This window comes from Urocitellus parryii, chromosome 2 (assembly GCF_045843805.1).
Source record: "Urocitellus parryii isolate mUroPar1 chromosome 2, mUroPar1.hap1, whole genome shotgun sequence".
NCBI lineage: Eukaryota > Metazoa > Chordata > Mammalia > Rodentia > Sciuridae > Urocitellus > Urocitellus parryii.
The window spans coordinates 30,489,897-30,513,750 of record NC_135532.1 but is presented as its reverse complement, the minus strand read 5'-3'; the positions used below and the strand labels follow the sequence as shown (position 1 = coordinate 30,513,750).

The following is a 23,854-nucleotide window of genomic DNA, read 5'->3' as shown; positions in this document are numbered from 1 at the left end:
TAAAAATTGAATTTCCCAAATTGATAATGATGTGGAACATCTTTACATGCAGTGAGCAGCCATTTGTATAATACAATTTTTTTTGGTGTAGTATCTGTTCAATTTTTTTTTGTCCAATGTAATTTGTCTCTTTCTTTTTTAAATATGGCATTCTTTTTTAATGGCTCTTCTAGGTTCAATGCACAAGCCTAACTGCACTTTTATAACATACATAGGAAGTCCTATATCCCTGTGCTCCAGGGGCTTCTTTATGTTCTGTGCTGCTAAAACACTTTTGTTTCTTACTTTCTTTTGACATTATCAATAGTAGTATGAACAACAAACCCACTTCTAAGGATGTTCCCTGAGTAATGTTTTTAATGTAACTAGAAATGATTATTCTGTGTTAATAAATTATCATTTTGCAGTAATTATTCATCAGTTTATTCATACTCAACTTCTGCAAAGGAGGTAGGCTTCTCACTGCTCATCTCTCACACAGTCACTTTCATTAACTCCAAGTTTATGCTCCCTCTTTATTTGAAAATATGTGCGTATATATGTGTGTGTGTGTGTGTGTGTAATGTGCGCACGGACACACATGCACACCATATATACATAGTCTTTATTCCCCTTCTTTTTTTAAAATTTATTTTTTAGTTGTAGTTGGACACAATATCTTTATTTTATTTATTTAAATGTGGTGCTCAGGATAGAACCCAGGGTCTTGAATGTGCTAGGCGAGCACTTTACTGCTGAGTCACAATCCCAGCCCCCTTTCCCTTCTTTCATAAAAGGTAACATTTTAGAAAATTGTTCTGCATCTTGTTTTTTTAAGTAATGCTATCTACAATATATAGTAAGTTACCTACTTTTTATTTATTCATATATAAAATGTAGACAACTGATGTGTGAGGATTAACTAGAAAGACACATGTAAGGCACTCACTACAGGAACAAGGCAGAATGAAATGCTTCATATGTTAAAGCCCAGTTTCATGTTGTCCCTATTCCCATTTCCTGCCCTATTGATAACATGGCTACAACTCACACCAGACAAATGCCTCATTAGATTGTAGATTAAAACACCTACAGAAGTCAGGAAAGCACAGACCATGCCAATTTAAATGGTTTGAAGCTTTCTTCTTGACCACGTTAATTTGGAATTTTGGTCCACCCATTTGTAATCTTGGGTCCAGGAGGACCAGTCAAAGGAATAGCTGAGCTGTTCCAGGTTGTATTTGTGCAATTAGCACTTTGAACTCAGGCTATTAACACAGTCTTGGAAACAAACTCCCAGAGCCCAAGGATGGGCTAGGTTGGGCTCTTGATTCTACAAATGCAGTTCAGCAAGCCCAGCCCAAAGGAACTGGTTGCAAGACTGCAAATCAGCCCACTGGAATCCATGGGACAAAGAAATTCATGACCTGAGTAGCAAAGTGGTATAGGGTAAGGTTAGAGCAGGGCCTGTTTTCATTATTAATTTGTAAGATCTAGATTCTCTTTCCTTTCATTGACCCATCTTTACAGCAATACAGTACTGTTGTGATTACTGTAGCTTTAGAATGAGTCTCAAAATCAAGTAATATAAATAACCCCACTTGTTCTTTCACATCATAGGTCCTCTATATTTTCAGACATTTTAAAATTGGCCTGTCAATTTCCATCCAAAACAAAACAAAATGAAAAGACCCCCCAAATTTGCTGGGATTCTGATTAAGTATGTCTGGAGAGAATTAACATGTTAACAATGTTTGGTTTTTGGACCCATAAACACAGTGTTATGTTTGCATTTATTAAAAAGGTTTTGGAGGAATATTTTTTAGTTTTTATTGTATAAGTCTTTCACATATTTTAAAAGTAATTCCTAAGTATTTTTGGTTTTGGCACTATTATAATTTTTTATATTATACTTCAATATCTTTTATGAAAATTTTAATATAGTTTTAATTATATTTAATATAATGTTAATATATTTAATTTAATTTAAGACAGTATTGATTTTGTATCCTGTGGTTTTGCTAAATTTTCCTAAGTACTTTTGTTTGGGGCACTATTATAATGCTTTTATTTTATATTTCAATGTGTTTTATGAAAATTTTAATATATTTTTTATTTTAATATCTTTAATATAACATTATTTATTTTAATTTAATACAGTATTGATCTTGTATCCTGTGATTTTGCTAAATTCATTTATTAGTTTTAGTGCCTTTCTTCAGGCATCTTAAGATTTGTTTATCTAAATGAACTGGCCTTCAGTCAAATGCTGAATACAAGTGGTGAGTGAAAAAAACCTTGTCTTCATTTTTCACTATGAGGAAAGCATTTAGTCTTTCACCATTATGTACGACATTAGGTTAGCTATGTTTTTGTAGATATCACTTAACAGATTGAGAGAGCTCAATTTTCTAGTTTAATGAAAATTTTTAAACATGAACAGCTGCATCTATGAAACTGACCACATACATATACTTTTTTCTTTTTAGTCTTGATTTGGTATATTACATTGATAAATAGTTTTGAATATACCAACTTTGTACTTTTGGACTAAACAACTCTTGTTCAGGATATAATTCACAGATTGCTGGATTTTTATTGTGAAACCATTGTAAATATTATGTATACATGTTTATGATGGGTATTTATCTGTAATTTCATTGTTTGAAATGTCTTTGGTGCTGGTATCAGGATTAGTGAATCACATAAAATGAATGTAACATGTCATTTTCTGAAAGACTGAGTATATCATTGGTATTATTTTTTCTTTAAATTTTATGGAAATATTTAAATATTTTTAACATCTACTCAGCACATAAGTACATTGTTTTTCTTATATTTTGCTATAAATAAAGATATCTGAGGTTTGTTGTAACAGATTATTTTGAAATCCTGTTTGTAAGTAATATTTTTAAACATGAAAAACACCTGTTCTTGTACAGAGTTCCATAAAATAAGTATATAAGAGTAAGTTCCATACTCTACATAAGGATAACTGTCATAAGACACTAAGTTTACCTAGCATTACGTAAACTACTAGTTATACTTAAAAATCAAAAAGATATTCACTATGTAGACACCATAAAACTCGAAGATTATGATAAAAATATGTCCACATTTGTTGTATTAGGTAATAAACAGAATGTCATTTTCTGTTGTAATAAATTTTGATTTTCACAACAAAAGTCAGGAATTATTTTTCTTTTGATCCCACACTGTGAGCCTATAGTCATTTGGGTCCCCCTCCTAAAAGTAGCTTTCTGTGTTCACCACTATCCTCTGGAGGAGTACTGTTTTGCAAAATCACTGTAATTTTTATCATTTCTTTTGCATACAAGTCATATATTGCCTATAATATTTTTTCTGCATGTAAATTCTAACTTCTCAATTCTTGGTTGAGGTTAAGAACCATATGCAAAAAATATCTCTGCTTAAAATAACCAAATAATTGATCTTCTATAAGACATTATTCAGTTTTTTTTTTACATGTATTTTAGTCAGAAGATGCTAAGAGCTTCAGGAATACGTGTTTGTGTATATATATATTACATTTGTAGTTAAAATACAATAACAAGTTTTTCTTAATTGTTATCTAGCTGGGTCTATAACATGTTAAAAACAGAGTATTCTGGTTTTCCAATGTTGATCTATACAACAGCAATTGAAGAAAACTATCTATGTGTTCTCCCTTTAATAACATATGAACTAATCAGTTTATAACTCAATATTCAAATTTCCTTGCTACCATGGGAAAAGTTCCTAACATTGGCCTAGATTAAGAATCTATGATACAGGCCATAATTATATTCATGTCTTTTCTCACTGCTCATCCTATTACTTCCCCTCTCATCTTGGGCTAATCCTTGGACTGACCATGCAAAACACCTATGCTTTCATGTTATTGTAGTCCCTCCCATGACCTGATAATTCACTTTCTTCTGAATTTGTGTTTAAACAACATACCAGCCACAAATGCAAAGGCTAACATCAAGTTCCTCTGGTGACAAGTTAATCTTAGTTATAAGAGGCATAAATCTTAATAAAAGTTTCCTAATAAAGACATGACTTTTGCTTACGGCAAGGAAGCAAAGAATAATAAAAAAAAAGTATATTTCTAAGAAAAAAGAAACAGAATAATATGGCACAGAAATGAATGTACCAAAACAGAGGACTGTTATCACTGGCCAGCTTATTTTTTTTCCTTGTCTTTTTTATATAAGGAACTTTAAATGTTTTATGAAATATTACTTAACTCACACCAAAGTTAAAATAATGGTGCTTAGAAGAGAGTATATTTAAATTTGTTCTCAAAAGAGAAAATAAACTCAATACACATGTGAATGCATAAATATTTTAAATATGAATAAAATATAGTTTACAAAAAAGTTATGATCACTAATTCGATGATTTGAATGTGTCCCCCAAAGTTCAATTGTTGAACTGTTAATCCCAATGCAACAGTGTTGAGAGGTGGGACTTCAAGAGGCGAATAGGTCACCCTCATGAATGGATTAATGCTGTTATTGCAGGAGTCAGTTTGTTATAAAAGCAAGTTCAGTCTCTTCTTGTTCTCTCCTGACCTCCCTTTACCTCCAACCCCCCATGGGAAAACAGAGCAAGGAGACATAAGCCAGATGCTGGCCCCGTGATCTTGAACTTTCCAGCATCCAGAACCATACACCAATAATTTCTGCTTATTATAAAATACCCAGTATCTGGTGTTCTGTTATAGCAACATAAAAAAACTAAGACAACCAAATTTGAAATATATTTCCCTATTATTTGAAATTTATTCATTATTAAATGGCAGTTATTTATTTTACGTTTGTAAAAATAAATTTTATTTGTCATCAATGTCTAAGGTTATAGCTATAAATCAGAAATACTGCTTAAGGTCTATACATGTTATTTTATAAAACCACAAGGTATTTTTCATACATTTATAAAACTCGGTGCTTTTAAATTATTATACCTATAAAATAAATAAAAAGAATAATAAGAAAAAGTTATAGATCAGGCTCCATATTAAAACAATATGGAGATGGAACTTCTGTTTTCCAAGAATTTCCAGAGATTCAGTTAAAAATTACACCAGAATATCAATTCTAAGAAAAAAAATCATTGTAGTTTTAAAAGTTACTAGGTTTTGTTCATTTGTTGTTTTTGTTTTTAAATATACTTTTTGCCAAATCAAAGACACAAGAAACAATCGTAAACAACCAAAACTTAATTGTTTAAATATTAAACAGCATTTGTTAAATTAAATAACAAATTCAATGTGGGACCATATGATTATGAAAGAATTATACTTTGGTACAAGATAAAAAAAATCTAAGCAATGGATGCCATATAATTTCCTTTATTCTAAAGAGCAAACTACAAATTGTAATCTTGTGATTCTCAGTTAAATTCAGTGCTAAACATGAATACATTTTGGTTCTTTATGCTAAATATTCATTAATTATAATCTTTATTCTTTTCAAAAGAATGACAAAGGTTTATTTTAGACAAACAACTAATTTATTTTAAAAGATGGCTCAAATTTCATACTTTAAAAATTCTTCCTTATTTGCCTTATTATTTAATTCACATTTTAATAATTTAAATTCCAATTATTACTGCCAAGATATTATAGGCAATTTTACATCCCATTAACCTTGCATTGTTTTAATTATAAAGATCCTTTGTTAGATTCCTTTAAATGATCCAGTTTATAATTTCAGCCTGTCCTGGGGAGTATTTTAATTCAGCTGCACATTCATCAACTGTTTTTGTCCTGTTAATTGTAGACAACTGCACAATTGCTTTCTCCAGCTATGATTGATGAACTGTATTCACAAGTGTAGCTGTTAAGTAGGATAAACATTTATAACAATTTCCACTTAAAGATTTTTTATCTTCATTCCCATAAGGACAAATTAAAGACTGATATTCTAACAACCAAGGGAAAGCATTTTTTAAAATGTCTCATTTTAAACCAATTGAAAAAGTTAAGAAATATGTTATCTGTCCTTGCAAACAAGATAAAAGTATGTATAAAGTATATAATTTGTGTGTAGCACATAGTAGGCATTAACAAATAGCAGCCAGAAAACCAGTAATGTGTATTTTCTTTAAGTGGATCCCAACTATCTGTATATGATACTTTTTCAACCAGAATTTACTAAATTTTTGAAAGCAAAACATCTAAATTAAAATAAATGACCCAAACTAAAATTGAGAGAGAAATTCTGAACTTGTTCTATATGTAACAAAATAAATACTTTCAGTTTTAAATGCCTGTTCATAACAGCAACTATAATAAATGCCATATGTATTATTTTGAACCTTTTAAGAAACTAGGTAAGAAAGCTTCTACAATATTCTACATATGTGAAATAATGATCTTCAAAGGAAGATCAACTCAAATGCCTAGAGTCTAAGAGTTTATCAATGGGAGAGCAGATATTTGAACTCAGTACAAATAATATACATATGCTACATATTATACTAGGCACTGTGAAAATAGTCATAAAGATGCACTGCAAGTACTTCCGTAAAGAAGTACTACCAAAAAATGAATCAGTGCCAACACCATGCTATCATAAATACTACCCACTTGGAAATGGAGGTGCTGGATGATATCTACTCTGGATCAGGGTGGGGAGGGCAGGGATCCACTGAAGAGATAGTTTTCACTAAAGTGAGATAAACGAATGTGTTAAAACACACACCCATCCTCCTTGTACTGTGGACTTCTGGGGAAAACAACACCATCAAAAATAGCAACTTCAATTTGCTCACCCAAATCATCCTGCAATCTTTCATGGTTTCCTTAGTCTTTCCCCTCCTATGTTTTTCTATATTGGCTATTTTAAATATTCTCTACTTTATTCACTACTCTTCTCAAATAACATACACCTCTTCCAACTTCCTTCACTGTCCTTGGCACTTCAAAGGGAAAGTACAAGGTATCAAGAGAATTCTGCTGAGTTCTTCTACTAATTAAAATGCCTGCATCATTTCTCAGTGCTCTTCCATGAAAGTCCAGTTCTATCACCTTAGTTCATCAAAGACTATACTCTTTTAATATTGGCTTCTTCCCCTTCTACCATATTCTTCCCCTTCTACCATATTGGTTTCTTTCCATCAACATTTAAAAATACTCAAATCCTTCCTTTGAAAAAATAACTATTCCTCCCAAATTAAATTATATTTACCTCCAGCAAACACAGTATCTTTCTCCATCTTGGCCAACTTCTTTATAGAAGAAATACTTGGCATCTGCATTTTATCTCTCACTGCCTCCTGTATCATATATCCTACCCATTCTTTGAATCACAATGACCTAGCAATTTTTCCCCCAACAACTCTAGGTAAACCACTGTTTTCTCAAAAAATTCTTCCCTTAGGCTGATTCATACTGGAGTAGGGAGGGGGAGCATGGGAGGAATAGACGAACTCTAGATAGGGCAGAGGTGTGGAAGGAATGGGAGGGAGTAGGGGGTTAGGAGGGATGGTGGAATGTGATAGACATCATTATCCAAAGTACATGTGTGAAGACACAAATTAGTGTCAACATACTTTATATGCAACCAGAGATATGAAAAATTGTGTTGTATATGTGTAATAAGAATTGTAATGCATTCTGCTGTCATTTATTTCTTAAAAATTCAATTAAAAATGCCTCCCTTAGTTATGGGATCCCATAGCATCCTCTATTATAATTATGCCCATAAATACACAGTAGAAGCCTGCTGTCCCTCTAGACTGTAAGCTCTATTAGGGTAAAGCTTGGGTCCACACTCAGCATCTATAATACACAGGTACCCACCAGGTAAGTATAGATGGAATCACCATTACTCTCCTGTGACTGCAGCCAGTGGTCTTTTTAATTCTGTTAAAAATCAACATTTTCCCCTCATTCCTTCAATACATATTTGTTATTGCTAGCTAGATACTAAGTACTATTCCAGACTCCAAAAATATACTACCAAATAAAACAGTGAATAAAATGCAAGTTCTTACAAAAATTACATTTAAGTGGGGGAGACAGATGTAAACAAGTAAACAGAGAAGATAATTTGAGATAATGTCATTAACCCATTAAAACAAAGTCAAGCCACAATGGTACAAAGACTCCAGAAGACTGCCAGGGGAGTCTCTGTGAGAGGGTGTTACTCCATGTGATTCCTGCAATATAAGAATAGCCAAACACATGTAGATGCAGGGTGAAAGGATTACCAACAGACACAGCAATGAATGTTTGACCCTAGGTTTTCCACTCATTCTACTCATGCTCCCTGAGCATCTTGTTTCCTTCATAATTTACAAAGTACAAGCTGGAGTCTCCTAAATCAAAAACTCCATTCTAGCTCTCTCTTTGGAGAGCTGAAGATTCAAATACCCTGGTATCTACTTAAATAACATCTGTAAATAGACATTTCACAGGTGCTACAAGTACAATGTACACCAAAGTGAGAACACCTCCAAACCAACTCATGGTTCTCCTCCTCTCTTATTCTAGCTAAGTGAACTATTTTTATACTAACTCTAAGATAACTAGTTGCTAAAGCCAAAAATTGTTATCCTTGATTTTTTTCTTATAGGTCCATGATACTATCATTCAATAGGATTACTGAAACCTCACATAGTCATGCGCCCCCAAAATCCATTCACCAAACTGAAGGCTATATCTAACCTTTTCAATTACTCCCAGGCATTCTTTGCAAAGTTTACAAATGATTTCATGGCATGTCCTTTGCCAATGACCCTTTCCCTGAAGGTATTCCTCTTGTCTCTATGTGTCCAGTGTAAAACCTGCACTTAAATAGATACTGGCTGTCATAAAATACATTTGCAGTCACATAATTTGCTATCTTTCACCTCCAGGCCTTTGCACTCCACCATTCCCTCTGCCCAAAGTTTTATTCCTCTATTTCATTTTTTTCACAATTGGCTATTTCCTAACCATGTTCCAGGGCTTATCTAAGATGACATTCCATTTTGGATGGTACAGTTTTGTAAAACTCTTAAAACCACATTCAGCCTCCAGACTAGGTCAGAGGCCCTACTCTTTGACTGCACCAACACCAATATCATCTTTCTCACAGCATGCCTGCGTTATTTTATATGTTTATCTAATGTTTGTTTTTCCCCAAAAGTCAGAATCATGCATGTTTTGTTCACTTTTGTACTTCTGGCTCTTATGGACAGTGTTTGATAGACAGTGGGTGCTGAGAAGATATTTTCTCATGAATATATGATTTGATCTTAAAAATTTATAGCTATTTGTGTTTGAATTTTTATTCTCAAAAATCCTATTTTATTCTTCCCAAGGAACAGTTGCTATGAAAAATGGAAACATAAATGTATTTATTTATTTAAAGTCAATACAATTTTATTGAAGGAATATATCATGCTGTGATTCCTTCTACTGCCTCATACTTATTTCCTCTGAAGTTTGAGTTACAATATATCTTCAGGAGAGTCCTGCCACTGAGTTTTATTGGGCTTCTTTTATTTCTACCTGAAGTATATATATACTGATAACAATTTCAAATTCCTCATTTAGGATCTTTGGGCTCTAATTTCTTTAAGCAATTTACTTCATAGTCATTTTTAGAGTAGATGGATAGGCTCCATTCTCACTCTCTGATACCATCTTTAAACATGAATGAATTAAAATCATATTCATTCCTAAGTAATCACACTCAAGTGTAGTACAGATTTATAGGACATTTTTGTACCTTCAACTTCAAACATTCTATTCTCAAGATTTAAAGCCTTTCTTAAAAAAAGTCATTTTGAAGTACCATATCAACATGAAAATTCTAAAACTACATCAGTGTAACTAAAATTTCCTTCAGTTCTTCAGACCTGGAACCTCCATGTGTATTTATCACTACCACCCTCACTTTAAAGTGTCTTAGATATCATAATATTCCTTCTTATGAGTGTCAAAACTCATACTGAACCATGAGTTCTGGATTGCAAAAGAGGATTTATTTTCTTGCAACTGAGTCTTTGTTCACAAGTTAAAACAAAAACATACAAAACCATTGCCATGAAACATATATTAAGGATAATATAAAAATATTATGGTGAGTCTTTTTTAATTAAAAATTTAAAATAAACTTTATAACTACTTTCTCTACTTCTAACTCCTTTCCTAATGGAAAATAAAACCCAAACTCTACCACTGTATAATAAAACTGTACAGAAGCCTAATACCTCTGATAGTAGCAAATTTGCTACCACCTCTTTTTCAAGTCAATATTTTATTTTAATTTAAGTAATGGATGTTTGATTTTCTTAACTCTTAGGCAAGTTAATGAGGGTAAGATAATTTATTCTTTCACTCACAAAATAAAATAATGGCAAATTGCCATATATATGTGAATTCAGAGTTATTTCTAAAACTGACATAACAATGATGAACTACGGGGAATTTTTCCTATCTTCTTATTTCCTAAAAATAGATAATAATTATTACCAATTCCTCTCATGAGATTTCATGAGAAATACTAATTTTTTCATTAAGTATCAAGGTGAAGGATATAACTAAGTTGAGCTGTTATAAAAACAAAAGGTATTTCTCAGGATATAGGATGATGCTGGAAGAAAAATGAGTAATACTTAAACATTTTAAAATGGGTTTGGAATGCCATATAAAATCTATTTTTCAAGGAACATTTTTTCATGACACCCTCCTTGAAGAAAAAGATGTTTTACATATACAAATTTTATTCCTTTATCAGTCTCATTAAATCTAGTTACATTTAAGAAATGAACAGGTTATACCAAATTCTCAGGAATTATTTTGCATAGAGTGCACTATATAATACAGGATATTCAAGTTGTAAAGGATATAGGTCTTGGGCTGACAGAAACTATGTATGGTGACCAAGGTGACAGCTACATCTGTCTTACCATGTCCACCTCCCATAAAATAATGGCAAAAATCATAGTGAACAACTACTAATTACAAAGCAATAAATACAACAATGATTTCAAACATAATTTTGCTTATAACATCATTTACAATTGTATGTATCAATTCCTAACCAAGACCTATAATTTTTATTTTAACATCCTTCACATTTCAACTGGATGCTTGAGTGCACGACGCTCAGATAAAACTATGTTACATGAACTAATGAGAGGCTGAGGGAGGAATACAGAGCATGGCTCTTAAAACAGATGGGGTGGCAGATGGGACTGCAGATTGGATTCACTTGATCTGTGTAAAACAACTTTACTACTCAGTAAGATGTGGCTCAGATCTCACAGAAACCTTATAACCTTTTATTTCCTATACGCCTTTTTATCAAAAAAATGTTTAACATTTTAAACTTTGTTAACTTAAAGTTTAAGCACCTGTGTGATAAGTTGTTTAACTAAAAGCATATTTTCTTACACATTTCTGGAACAGATGATAGAAAGGAGCAGTTGCCCAGTGTAATAAAATGTAAACTGACTAGTTGCCCCCCAAAATTGTAAAATTAATTACCTTCCTTCATTGATGAGTTCAATAAATGCAAGTCCTGCATTCTTCTGAATAGAATTCTGCCATTCCTAAAAAGAACAAATATAAGAAAAATGACCATGTAAATGAAAATATCACCTGGTTTAAGGAACATACTGATGCTATTAATAGGTCCACATTATATTGTTTCTGAATGTATTTACAAGATTTTAACAAATGTTATTTTATAAGAAATCAAATTCTAAAATGTAGTTCTATATTACATAGTTTAAATAATATTTTTAAGTTCCCAGAAAATTTTAGGCTTGATGCAGACAGAGAAGGAAAGTGGGACTGCAGGTACAGTGGGCTCCCAGCACAAAGCTTCCTTCCGAAACAGTCCAATGACCAGAAGTGACCTCATATGACTATAACCGTCTAGAAATTTTCAGGATAGAAAACTTCAGTCTCTAATATAGAGATTTTCTTTAAAATTATAAAACAAAAATTAGAAACATAAACTATATTAAATTGGCATGGAATTGAAACATTTTAATTATATGTGTGTACCAAATGATTGAAATTCATCCAAATAGACACAAGTGATAAATACTTTTAAAATTTGAAATCAAAATATCTACTTCATATTAAATTATAATTAATTAAACGTATTGCATTCTCTCTTTGCTAATTTAGAATATACTTGTGAATCTGGCAATTTCACAGGGTCAAAGTCATCATTAGGAACTCAAATGATTATTACATAATGTTTTAGATTGGGGAAGCATATTGCTAATTTTCTATGCTTTGTATGGCAAATAATATGATTTAAACATCTATTTTTGTTTGTTTATTCAAATAATTTCAACTTTATAAAATATAGCCGATAAGAAGTACTTTTTGATTAAAATTTATATCCCTTTGAATAATTAACTGATCTCCCAGTTCCCCAACACACACACACATACATATAAAATATCACTATTAATTACATATATATGTAAATTCCTATTACTTCTCATCTATAGATTCTTCTCTCCCCATTATCTATTTTCTTTATTTCTTTGGGTACGAATTTTTTTACAGTAAAGTGTACTGTCATTAATTATGAATTTGATGACTTTCAAAATACATACAAATATATCCATTGATGCAGGTTCAATTGTTTGCCCCCAAAAGATATGTTGGAGTTCTCTATTTACTAATAACTGCTGGCCACTGTTGTCTTGTCCATGAGTTTAGTTTTACAAAAATCAATCTGCTTGTCAATCCTTCATTTTACTCCTGATCACATTCCTTTTCAAGTCTTTGCACATATGCCTAATAAACATGGTCCTCCAAAGTACAAATTTGAATGCATAAATATTCCCTGCTCTAATGAAATGTACGAAGAACTAAAGAAGGAACAAATTATGAATCTACATTTCTGAAGTAGAGAGAATCAACAACTTGGAAAGAGATATGAAAACCTGGAGAGAGTCTAAGGTCACTGGGTCCTGAGTACCATAAACATCTAATTACAATGTACCCAAATAACAATACTGCTACTCCATTTAACAGAATTTATTTAAACTTTCAAGTCATTCCTATTGATAACAACCAAAGAGGGCTCCTTCTTCAAATTATAACATAATGACTTACTATCATCATTTTCTTAGATAAGACCATAATATATACTATATTTGGTGCAAACCAAGATCCTACAAAATTTTCAGATTTCTTGAGAACTTGACATTTATTGTGTTACTAAGTTACAGAGAAAACTGATTCTATGTAAGAAGAACTAAGCCACTAGGAAGAATAGATTCTTACAAACTACTAGCTTTTTATATGTCATTGTTTGTATTCAAAGGATCTTTTATCAGCATAACCTGCTAAAAGGAATAAAAGTTTCAATGATGTTTCACAGAGTACAAATCCCATTGTTCCAATGCACTCCAAATAATACCTGCCTAAAAACAGAGTAAAATGTTTTAAAAATTCTTTTGAGATCAAACTAATATATCTGCAATCTACATTTAGAGAATGAGAGGCTGATTTACAACTTTTGATATGAGCTAAGATATGGGCTTTAAAGGATAAGAGAGTCAATAAAAGGATATGAACATAAGACTTTATTAAATAAATTTGTGTTTTAGAAGAGTAGTTTGTTTTTTTTTTTTTTTGAGCAAGAGGAAAGAATAGCAATTGATTTTACAAGCCTTTCCAGAAAGAAGAGACTATGAATGCAACATAGTACTTTGAATAGGGAAATGGAAAATAAGAGACATTACAAAGAAGAGATACTAGGACTAGTTAAGAATTTAGATTTAGGGCTGGAATAGAAGAGTTTTCAGTGTGTTTGAGTAGGAGAATGGTATTTTATCATGAAAATACTTGAGAAGGATACATTTTTAGGGAAAAGCGTAAACACTGTCGTCTTTAGTTAACATTTGTTGGATATAGAGGGATGCTGATATATCAAAAATAAATGTGGGACCTGGAATTATTTGCATGGAAATATTAATTAATGCATGGCATAAGATGGAAGTCTCCTAAGAATAAACAATAAAAGGATCAAAAGACCTAGGCTGAGTCTTGGCAGCATCCACAATATATGAGACAAAAAACAGCATTTGAAAGAAAGCGTAAAATAACTATCAAAATTTAAAAACAGAGGCAGGATATATTGCATTATTCAAAAGAAAACAGTCTATAGATATACAGTAGCTCAGGAAAACAAAATGATAAAGGACCCTTTAATCACAAATATTACTTTCAAAGTCATTACCTGGAGTCCTGTTGGCAAACTGACATGAAAGATACAGACCCAAATGGCAGTAAAAAGATAGTGATGGTCGGGGTGGGGAGAAGGGGAAAACGAGAAATAATAAAGAAACAGAAATCACTGTATTAACATAATTTCAGATACATAAAGATACTGCTGATAAAAAAACAACTTTAGAAAAAAAGATGAAAATATCTCCCAGGAAACAGAACAAAAGGATACTCAGATGCAATTAAAAGACAGCAATAGAAAACAAAAGAGATAAGGAAATTAAGAAACTGGAGGTTCTTCCTTTGAACTGCTAGCATCCATTGAGTAGGAATTTTGGGAAGAATAAATAAGAAATATGGAAGATAGGAAATTATCAGAGAAATTTCATTTATCTTCCAGAAATAAATGTATGACAAGATTTCCACAGGAAATTATAGACTCTCAGGGAGAAGAAAAAGGCTAACAGGAAAAAAAAAAAAAGAAAGTTTATACAAAGAATCACAAATCAGACACTAGATTTCCCAACAGCAAAATAGGAAGGCAGAAGAAAGCAATGACTTCAGAATTATGAAGAGCATAATACTCAGAAAGTGTATGCTGCTAAACTATCAAATAATCATAAGGATAGAATGATCACTTTTTCAGAGACACATAAAAATGTTTTCTTCACCACTTTTATTCAAGAACCTACTTGTGAAATGCTCTGCAAAATTAGTGAGTATATCAAATAGAACAGACAAGAAGATTACATTTGTGACAGTCTTCAAATCTCAGGGGCTTAAAAAACAAAGGTTTATTTTATGTTCAGTTTGTATATACATTACCTGTGTTTTGTTCTTTACCATCATTAATCTTATTCTGGGAGCCAGAATGGCAATGTGGCCACTTTCTGGAACATTGCTGGCAACCAAGATGAAGAGAAAGTATGGTTTTAATCATGCCAATGCACTGGCACTTGCAGCTTCTGCACACAAGTAGTACTTGGCCCGCATTTCAGTGGCCACAAAGTCATGTGACCAAGCCCAAGCTCCCAACCTATTCAGAACTCAAAATAAGGGAAAGAATCAAACATATGTGACCAAGTCTAACTATTACTAACAGGGAAAAATGTCAAAAAGGGGTAGACACAGCTCTAACAACAAACAATGGGCTGACCACAGAAGAGAGGCAATGGGAATTCTCCAAATAAGGGTGAATATAAGTACCAAGATGACAGTTGAGCAGAGGCTCAGAGAATGCATGAAGTGCACTGTATTTATAGTATATTTTTGGTGCTATTGGAAAGGTTGTAAAACTTTAAGGATAGATTCAGGAAAAACAATGAACTGACTAATAGCAAAGAGGTAATTAATTCCAGAGAACAGGGTTGTTTAAGGAAGAAAATGAATAGTGCAGCTACAAATGATATTCACAAGAAACATTCGTGCCCTCCAAAATTATGATAATATTATAGTTGAAAAATTAGGGGTTGTGCCCCTTAGTTTTTAGTATGCTAATGGCTAGTCTTTAAGAGTTATGTGCTATGATATGGTTAAAAAATGTATACAGTGAAAATACAAGTAGACAGTAGAATGGTGGTTACCAGTGGCTAGTGTGGGATGTGGGGTCAATGGGAGAGTTTTGGTTAAAAGATACAAATTCCAGTTAGATAAGAGAGAAAGTTCACGCAGTCTATTATACAGCATGATGATTATAGTTAATAATATATTGTATTCCTTGTTAATATATTTTATTCTTGAAAAAAATGCCAAGAGAGTGGATATAAAGTGTGGTCACCACAAAAATGATAACAGGTGATGAATTTATTAGCTACATTTACTCATTCCATGATGTATATATAATTCAAAACATCATGTGTTATGTAGTAAATACACAGAATTTTATTTGTAAATTTGAAAACAAGAAAACTAAAAACATAATAAAGAAAAGACCATTGCAATTCTTTTTTTTCTTCCATAATTTCTTTGCCATAATATTGGCAGGCAATATAACTCCTGAACTTGTCTGATGACAATCTAAAGCTATTAATGGGCTTCATATCTGAGTTCAATTGCTTTCCCAAAATGCCTGAAATTCTAGCACTGCTCTCCCTCCCAAGTTTCCTTCCAAAGAGGAGTCCACATCAGAGAGGCTGGAATAAGTCTTCTTGCCCAAGAATATCTTCTTTAACCTTTTTGTGATGGTTAGACTGGGTTACTTTCTCATTTTCTTCCCAATGTTTTTCAGAGTTTTTAAATATAAGCATTAGAAATCCATCACACCATTTGTTTGTATATTGTCACACTGTCAATTTCCCTACCTGTCACAATGTCACGGATGACAACAACACCAGAGGAGTCTCTGGATTGGTGGATGGAATGCAACAGAGGAAAGGTGGACTGAACTGGGCTTGTAAATAAGAGAATGGAAGAAGAGAATGTAGGAACTAGAGTATACAAGTACCAAAAGTTTGTGATAAAAGCAAAGTAAAAAATGGGACAGGAGGTTTAGAAAAAGACATGATCAAATTTCCTAAAATGAAGAGACTAAATATGTAGTAGACTCTAGGAAGGACAGAGATAAAGAGATATCAATTATGACAGATAAACAGTGATATGGAAATCCTGAAGAAGGCACAAGGAAATGGGATATCCTGAAAAGTTATAAGGGAAGTTATTTCTTCAGAGAAAAGTAATTAGTAATAAGTATAGATGAATTTTTCCTTTATTTGTTCATATATAAAGTTTGGTTAGTACTTGTGAAGGAATCTAAACCAAAGTGACAAGGTTACAGACTTCACTGTACTTCTTTTCCAGAAGACTGTAAACTCCTTGGTGTTGGTATTTTGAATTGAAGAGCTATGTGATCTTAAATCTTCATATAGTTTTAATTTTTTGCACCTGCTACAGAATGAGAAAACTAAGTTTATATTCAATAAATATTAATTAGTAATCTGTTGGTAGACAGAAATCAATATACAATTCATTTCTCATTATTAGCAGAGATATAGGGCCAGGTGGTAAGTAAGGAGACCTCTTAAGATGTTCATACCAGAGGTGTCATTACTGTACTCCTGTTCTTACACACAGGGTTTTAAAATAACATAAGTTGAAATACTACTATTTCTAACATGAGAATTTAAGACAAGAGAGTTAATTTGTATTATGTCTCTATAATGCTCGTTTATTCTTTACATACTTTTTGTGCGCATTATATATTAGATTTAAGTACTGAATCTTTAAAGGAAAAGCCATGCTTTATTTATCTTTAGTGATAAAAGTTCAAATAAAATCAGTGATGTAATTGCCACCGTGACTATATTTCAGCACTAAGGCCACAAGAATTTACTTTGAAGAATTTTAGTGACATTAATGGGAAATATAAAAATATCCCTATGTATAAATTTTAAAGAACAGTATATTCCCTTGTGCCCTTTTCTCCTAGGTTCTGTTCACTGCTTGCCAAACATATTTTTTTCTCTACCAGACATTTATTGGGTGATACATTTATGTGAGATGGCTATGACTATAATGATAGTTTTGCAGGTCTTGATCTGAATTAATGATCAAAGTAAATTTCACATAATACTAAGAGTATAAGCATAAGGATTTAGCATAAGACTTTTTTAAAAAACATTTTTATAGTTGTAGATGGACACAATGTCTTTATTTTTATGTGGGGCTGAGGATTGAACTCAGTGCCTCACACATGTGAAGCTGGTGCTGTACCACTCAGCTACAGTCCCAGACTGAATTATTGAAGGTTTCAAAATTTTTCATCAAGTATATTTTTCAATTTGCATAATTTTAATTTATCAAGTCAATGTCTGTTACTATATAAATCACTATTAAAAATCTGTAAGGTTGGGGCTGGAGTTGTAGCTCAGGGGTAGAGTGCTTGCCTTGTACATGTGAGGTACTGAGTTCAATTCCTAGAAGCACATCTAAATAAGCAAATAAAATAAAGGTCCATCAACAACTAAAAATTTTTTTTTAATTATTTTTAAAAATCTGTAATGTCACAAATGTCTACTTGTCTCCTCTGAAGAAAGGGAATTTAATATTTTTGTTTTTCAAATTTGGGTACAAGATATTTAATTCCCAGGTAGGTGATACACTATGTTCCAGCAAGTACATATTCATCTCCTTGAAGTCTGAGTGGGGAGTGAAAAACCCTCAAAATTGTAAGCAATATCAGAATAATATAGTAATGTGTGAATTTTAAAGTGTAAGTACATAGAACATTTGTGTTTATTCAGGTTGGCATGTCTTAGAGTTTGGGTTATCCTAATAATTCCTTCAATTCTTTGTACCTATTAACTAGCACATATCTATGTATAAATTTTAAGTAACAGTATTGATCAATATGTGATCAATGTATTTTTGTTGTTGAGCTGAATTTAATCCTCCAAAATCTTCGGTATCACTTAAATCTGTAGATCTCAATATTGGCTGAAGAAAAAAAAAAAATCAAAGAGAATTTGAAAAACGACCAAAAATATAAAGCTTGGGGTGTTGTCTCAGTAGAAAAGTTGGGGAATTAATGGCTTAAGCTATACAAGTAGCCCCCAAAGCAGAAATTTTACACATAAGTTTCACCAGCTATCTTCCTGGATTTAGCATAAGACTTTTTTTAAAAAAACATTTTTTTTTATAGTTGTAGATGGACACAATGTCTTTATTTATTTATTTTTATGTGGGGCTGAGGATTGAACCCAGTGCCTCACACGTGAGGGTGGTACTATACCACTGACCTACAGTCCCAGACTGAATAAGACATTTTTTGGTTGATTCTTTCTGTATTGGTGAATTTTAAACAAAAAGATCTCTTAAGGCATTGATGAGATCACAAATTTCTTTCAACTACTTTTTAAAGATACTAAATGAGAAAGAGAAAAGAGACAATAAAATATTTCTCACAAAATAAAGCACACAATCTTCTCAGAGAATGTCAGGGTTGAATGTGATTTTAAGTTTGTTTAATAATTTCTGGTAATCACAAATGCATGTCTAGGGGAAAAAATTGGAATGGGAAGGAAAAAGTATCCTATGACTATAACATGGAAATCTCATTCTGTGGTTATCCCAAACTGTAGATGAATTTTTAGACCATACTCCTATGAAAAAGCATGATACTGTAACAAGAATTTATGGTAGTATCTTAAAGAATGTCACAGAAATTACAATTTAAAACTTTGAAAATAGGGCCAAATGTGGTGGTATGTGTGCAGTCCCAGCTACAAGCCAGAGTGAAGCAAGAAGATCACTTGAGCCAAGAAGTTCATGGCCAGCCTGAGCACCATAATTAACCTGTTTTGTAAATATAAAAACAAAAAACTTTGAAAATAGGAGTTGAGATAAAGCCTTGACCATTACTTGCTTATCATTTAATATCACTTATTTTTTTTAAGGTGTTGAGGATGGAACACAGGGGCCTCACACATGCTAAGCACATCTTTACCATTGAGTTATATATCCTTGGCCCAATATTACTTCTATTAACCATAGAATATTGCTTCTGAAATAGAATAAGTTATATTTTGTAGTTAATTATTTACATATATATTTATCACTATATCACAAACTCCTTAACAGAAGGATCTTTATTCAATGTTTTGTACCTATTAAGTAGCATGTATCTGGCATATAGCATATGTGATCAATGTTATTTTGTTATTGATCTGAATTTAATCCTCCAAAATCTATGATCTTAAATCTGTAGATCTCAATATTGGTTGAACAACATCAACAACAACAAAATCAACAGGGAAGTTGTAAAAAAGACCAAAATAGTCTCTCAGGTAGGGCCCAGATACCAAAACAGTTTTGAAACTCCCAGATGACTTCAATGTGAAGTCAGTGCTGAAGACCATCGAAAGGTCAGCTTTGTCTTTAAAAAAAAAATTACATATATAAGACATAACATACCTAGTTTTCCAGCATGCAGCAATTCAGTTGTTACAAATTATATATATTATATATTTTTTCCTTCAAATTGTTCAACTATTTATACTTCCTTCGAATTATATTGTAAAATAGTACAATATTACATCATAATTACACTATAATCTATATGGTGATTAATGATGTATCCACATCCTTAAGGCTAGTCCTAAGGTCCTTTAGAGAATTTTACTCTCATGAATGCTCTTTTTTTTTTGTAAGATCCAAAGTATCAATTACCTTATAATGTGTAAAAAAAAATAATAAACTAGGAAAGGCAATGATTATAATCACTAACAGACATTGGCTTTGTCACTTTAGAAAGTATTTCTTTTAATTTAAATTATTATGTGACTAATTCCATAAGTTTCAAAATCATTATTAGATAAAATAGTAAAATGGGAAAAACACAAAACTTTGGGAAAACAAAAAAAGTACATAGCACAGAAGAGGAGTTGACTATTTGTTGTGGTTGCTGACGTACAAACTATGTGGAGAGTTATAAAACAGGATACAGGTGATCAGGGAAGAAAACTTGATTCACTAACATATGGATTTAGAGGAATTGCTTAAAACAAGGTTAATGTATACCTGAGAATATGTATAAAGGGATAATAATAATTTCCCATCATTTAAACAAGGAAAAGCTCTTGGCAGTGATGAAAAAAAGTGTATGTTGGAAGTCTTAATCCTAAAAAGTCATTCTTTTGCCCCTTTAGAGAAAACACATACACACACACACACAACAATCAGCTACTAAAGAAAACAAACAACCTAAGAAAAGATGTGGATTAACCTTAGCCATCAAATTTCTATATTTGTATGGAAATACATTTAACTTCAGGTTTGAATGCCTACAGAGAACTTCCAAATCTGTTTTACCACATTTTTTTAAACTCTTCTACATGGATACATAAAATGTCCTTAAAATGAAGGACTTTTCAGGGAACTGAATTGGATATTAAGGACTCTTTGAAACTAAATACTTTAAAGACAAATAAGTTCCAGAAGGATGACAATGAAATCCCTATGTTCTCATCAAAATCACTGTATGGTAGTTAAATTACCTAGAGGAAACCTCAGACCAAGAATATATATTTTTTTCCCATCAGTTCTCTTCATCTGTGTCAGCTCAATACACAATTCTCATTTCTTCTTCTTTGTATGCAATTAAATAAACCAACTGAATGTCTTTAGAGATTTAATATATCTTAAGGTTTTTGAAAATATGGAAAATATTACAAGGCAAAATTTGGGAGGATAAATTGAAATTTTAACTTATGTGATTCTGCCATCTGTATATGGGGTAAAAATGGGAGTTCATAACCCATTTGAATCAAATGGATGAAATATGATATGTCAAGAACTATGTAATGTTTTGAACAACTAATAATAAAAATTAAAAAAAGTCATCTGGAACATCAGAAATTATTTTATATTTCCTATGCCCTCAATTTCTACTTATTATTTAGTTTTACGATAAAGTGAAGTAGTGGTCCTTTAATTTCCAAAGTGAATGTTCATTATAATTGACCTGCTCATAAATCTGTGCAATTTTAGTGAAGTTAATAAGTACAAGGTGTCACAAAAAAATGCTACGTAGAAAATAAAATAAGAAAAATTAGGTACAGGAAATGAGTATATCAATGAACAGTTAAAACAAGATTACTGGTATGAAGGCTAATCATGGAAATACTATTAAGCAATATGGAAATACATTTAATTGATTACTAAAAGGAAACTTAATGTTAAATAAAAACATAAGAACGTCTCAGAATTTTAGCAGATTACTAAACAAAGTCAACACACATTATTATAAAATTATCAATATATGTATGTACTAGAGTTTGTGCTTTTTTTGGGGGGGGATGGGGGGAATACCAGGGATTGAACTCAAGGGGCACTCAACCACTGATCCATATATCCCCAGCCCTATTTTGTATTTTATTTAGAAAACAGGTCTCATTGAGTTGTTTAGCATTTTGCTTTTTCTGAGGTTGGCTTTAAACAGGAGATACCCCTGTCTCACCCACCCAAGCTGCTGGGATTACAGGCATGCACCACTGCACCAGGCTGTGTTTGTGCTTTTAATAAAGAAAAATGTAGCTTGTTTTATAGGATAATGTTTTTAAAGACAGCATCTTCTGTAACTACTAATACATAAAGCATACATACACTGGCACCCCTCAGTATCAATGGGAGGGTGGTTTCAGGATCTCTCACAAACACCAAAATCTGTGGATGTTCAAGTTCCTTACATAAAATGGTATCACATTTGTATATAAATTGTGTATATCCTCCTTTTCATTATAATTTCTAGATTACTATATATGATATAAATGATACATAAATAGCTGTCATACTGTATTGCTAAGGAAATAATGATAAAATTCCAGAAGTGTTATTTTTTTCATAATATTTTTGATCTACAGAATATCTTCTACAATTGTGAATAAAATAAAACATTTATAAGCTGAATCTAAATCTGAATTGTTGGTGAGGAAACCTGCTATTTAGTAGATATTGGAAATTAAAGCAAGGAAAGCTTTGTTTTGTATTTTTCCAGTTCTAGGGATTGTTTGAGTATACAACCTTGACTTCTATCATTGAGATATATGCCCAGCCTGGAAATGATAATTTTATTAAATAAGAAAATAGGTGGAATGTTTCAGATTTTAAGATCTATTTGCACAGAGAGAACACTAAAGCTCTAAGTTTTTTTTACAAACTTTCAAGATTTTTGACATTTTAAATTAAAATAATTTAAATTAGAAATTAAAAACAATCATGCATCATTTTAAAATACTGGTATCTCTCACACTCGAATACACAGGTTAAGATTTAATAATGTGGTTTTGAAGTGTTTCACTTTTTGATGTTCAACTTTGACAGAGCAAGAACTTTAAAAGAAAAACAAATATAAATCCTATGCTGCTCTGTAGTCAATAAAATAATCATGACATCATTCTTCTAGGATCTGTTGTTTAGCAGGCCAAAGATTTTTTTACCCTTGTTAAAATAAAAATACTTTTATTATAACTTATTATGTGTGGTCTGGGGATGTGGGTCAGTGGCAGAGCATTTGTCTAGCATTCACCAAGCTCTGAGCTCAATCACCAGTACCACAATAAAATAAAATAAAATAAAAGCTATTATGCAAGCGAGATGCACTGAGGTATGCCTGTAATCCTAGTTACTCTGGAGGCTGAGGCAGGAGGACAGCAAGTTTAAGGTCAGCCTGGACAATTTGGCAAGATCCTATCTAAAATCAAAACATAAACAGGGAATGTAACTCTCGAGGCAGAGAGCACTTGTCTAGCATATATGGGTTCCTGGATCCAATCCCCAATATCATAAGAATAAGTAAATAAACAAACAAATAAATAAATAATAAAAGTAAATTTAAAAAGCTATCACAAGTTTGTATCCTGACAGATGTAGTATTATTTTGTCTTAAGTTGTATTGTGCTGTATCATTTTTTTAAGAGAGAGAGAGAGAGAGAGAGAATGTTTTTAATATTTATTTTTCAGTTTTCGGTGTACACAACATCTTTATTTTTATGTGGTGCTGAGGATCGAACCCAGCACCCCACGCATGCCAGGCAAGCATGTTACCGCTTGAGCCACATCCCCAGCCCCAGCCCCTGTATCATTTTTGATGATGGCCTTTGTCATATTATTTTAGAAATAAAAATACATGTGCCAGAAAAATGTTCTCCAAAGCATTACAACCTAAGAAAAAGTACAGTA

The 23,854-nt window shown here is 32.0% G+C and overlaps 1 protein-coding gene and 1 non-coding gene across 2 annotated transcripts in view; both read right to left on the bottom strand.

Moving 5' to 3' along the window:
• Nucleotides 1-23,854, bottom strand: part of Nbea (neurobeachin) — a 620,123-nt gene that overhangs the window by 283,797 nt on the left and 312,472 nt on the right. The window contains exon 35 of the mRNA XM_077795156.1: nt 11,471-11,535. Within this exon, the coding sequence (XP_077651282.1) occupies nt 11,471-11,535 (65 nt within the window). The remainder of the gene's footprint in view (nt 1-11,470; nt 11,536-23,854) is intronic.
• Nucleotides 9,898-10,021, bottom strand: LOC113187376 (small nucleolar RNA SNORA40). The gene has a single exon (XR_003301411.1). It is a non-coding gene; the product is annotated as a small nucleolar RNA SNORA40 (small nucleolar RNA).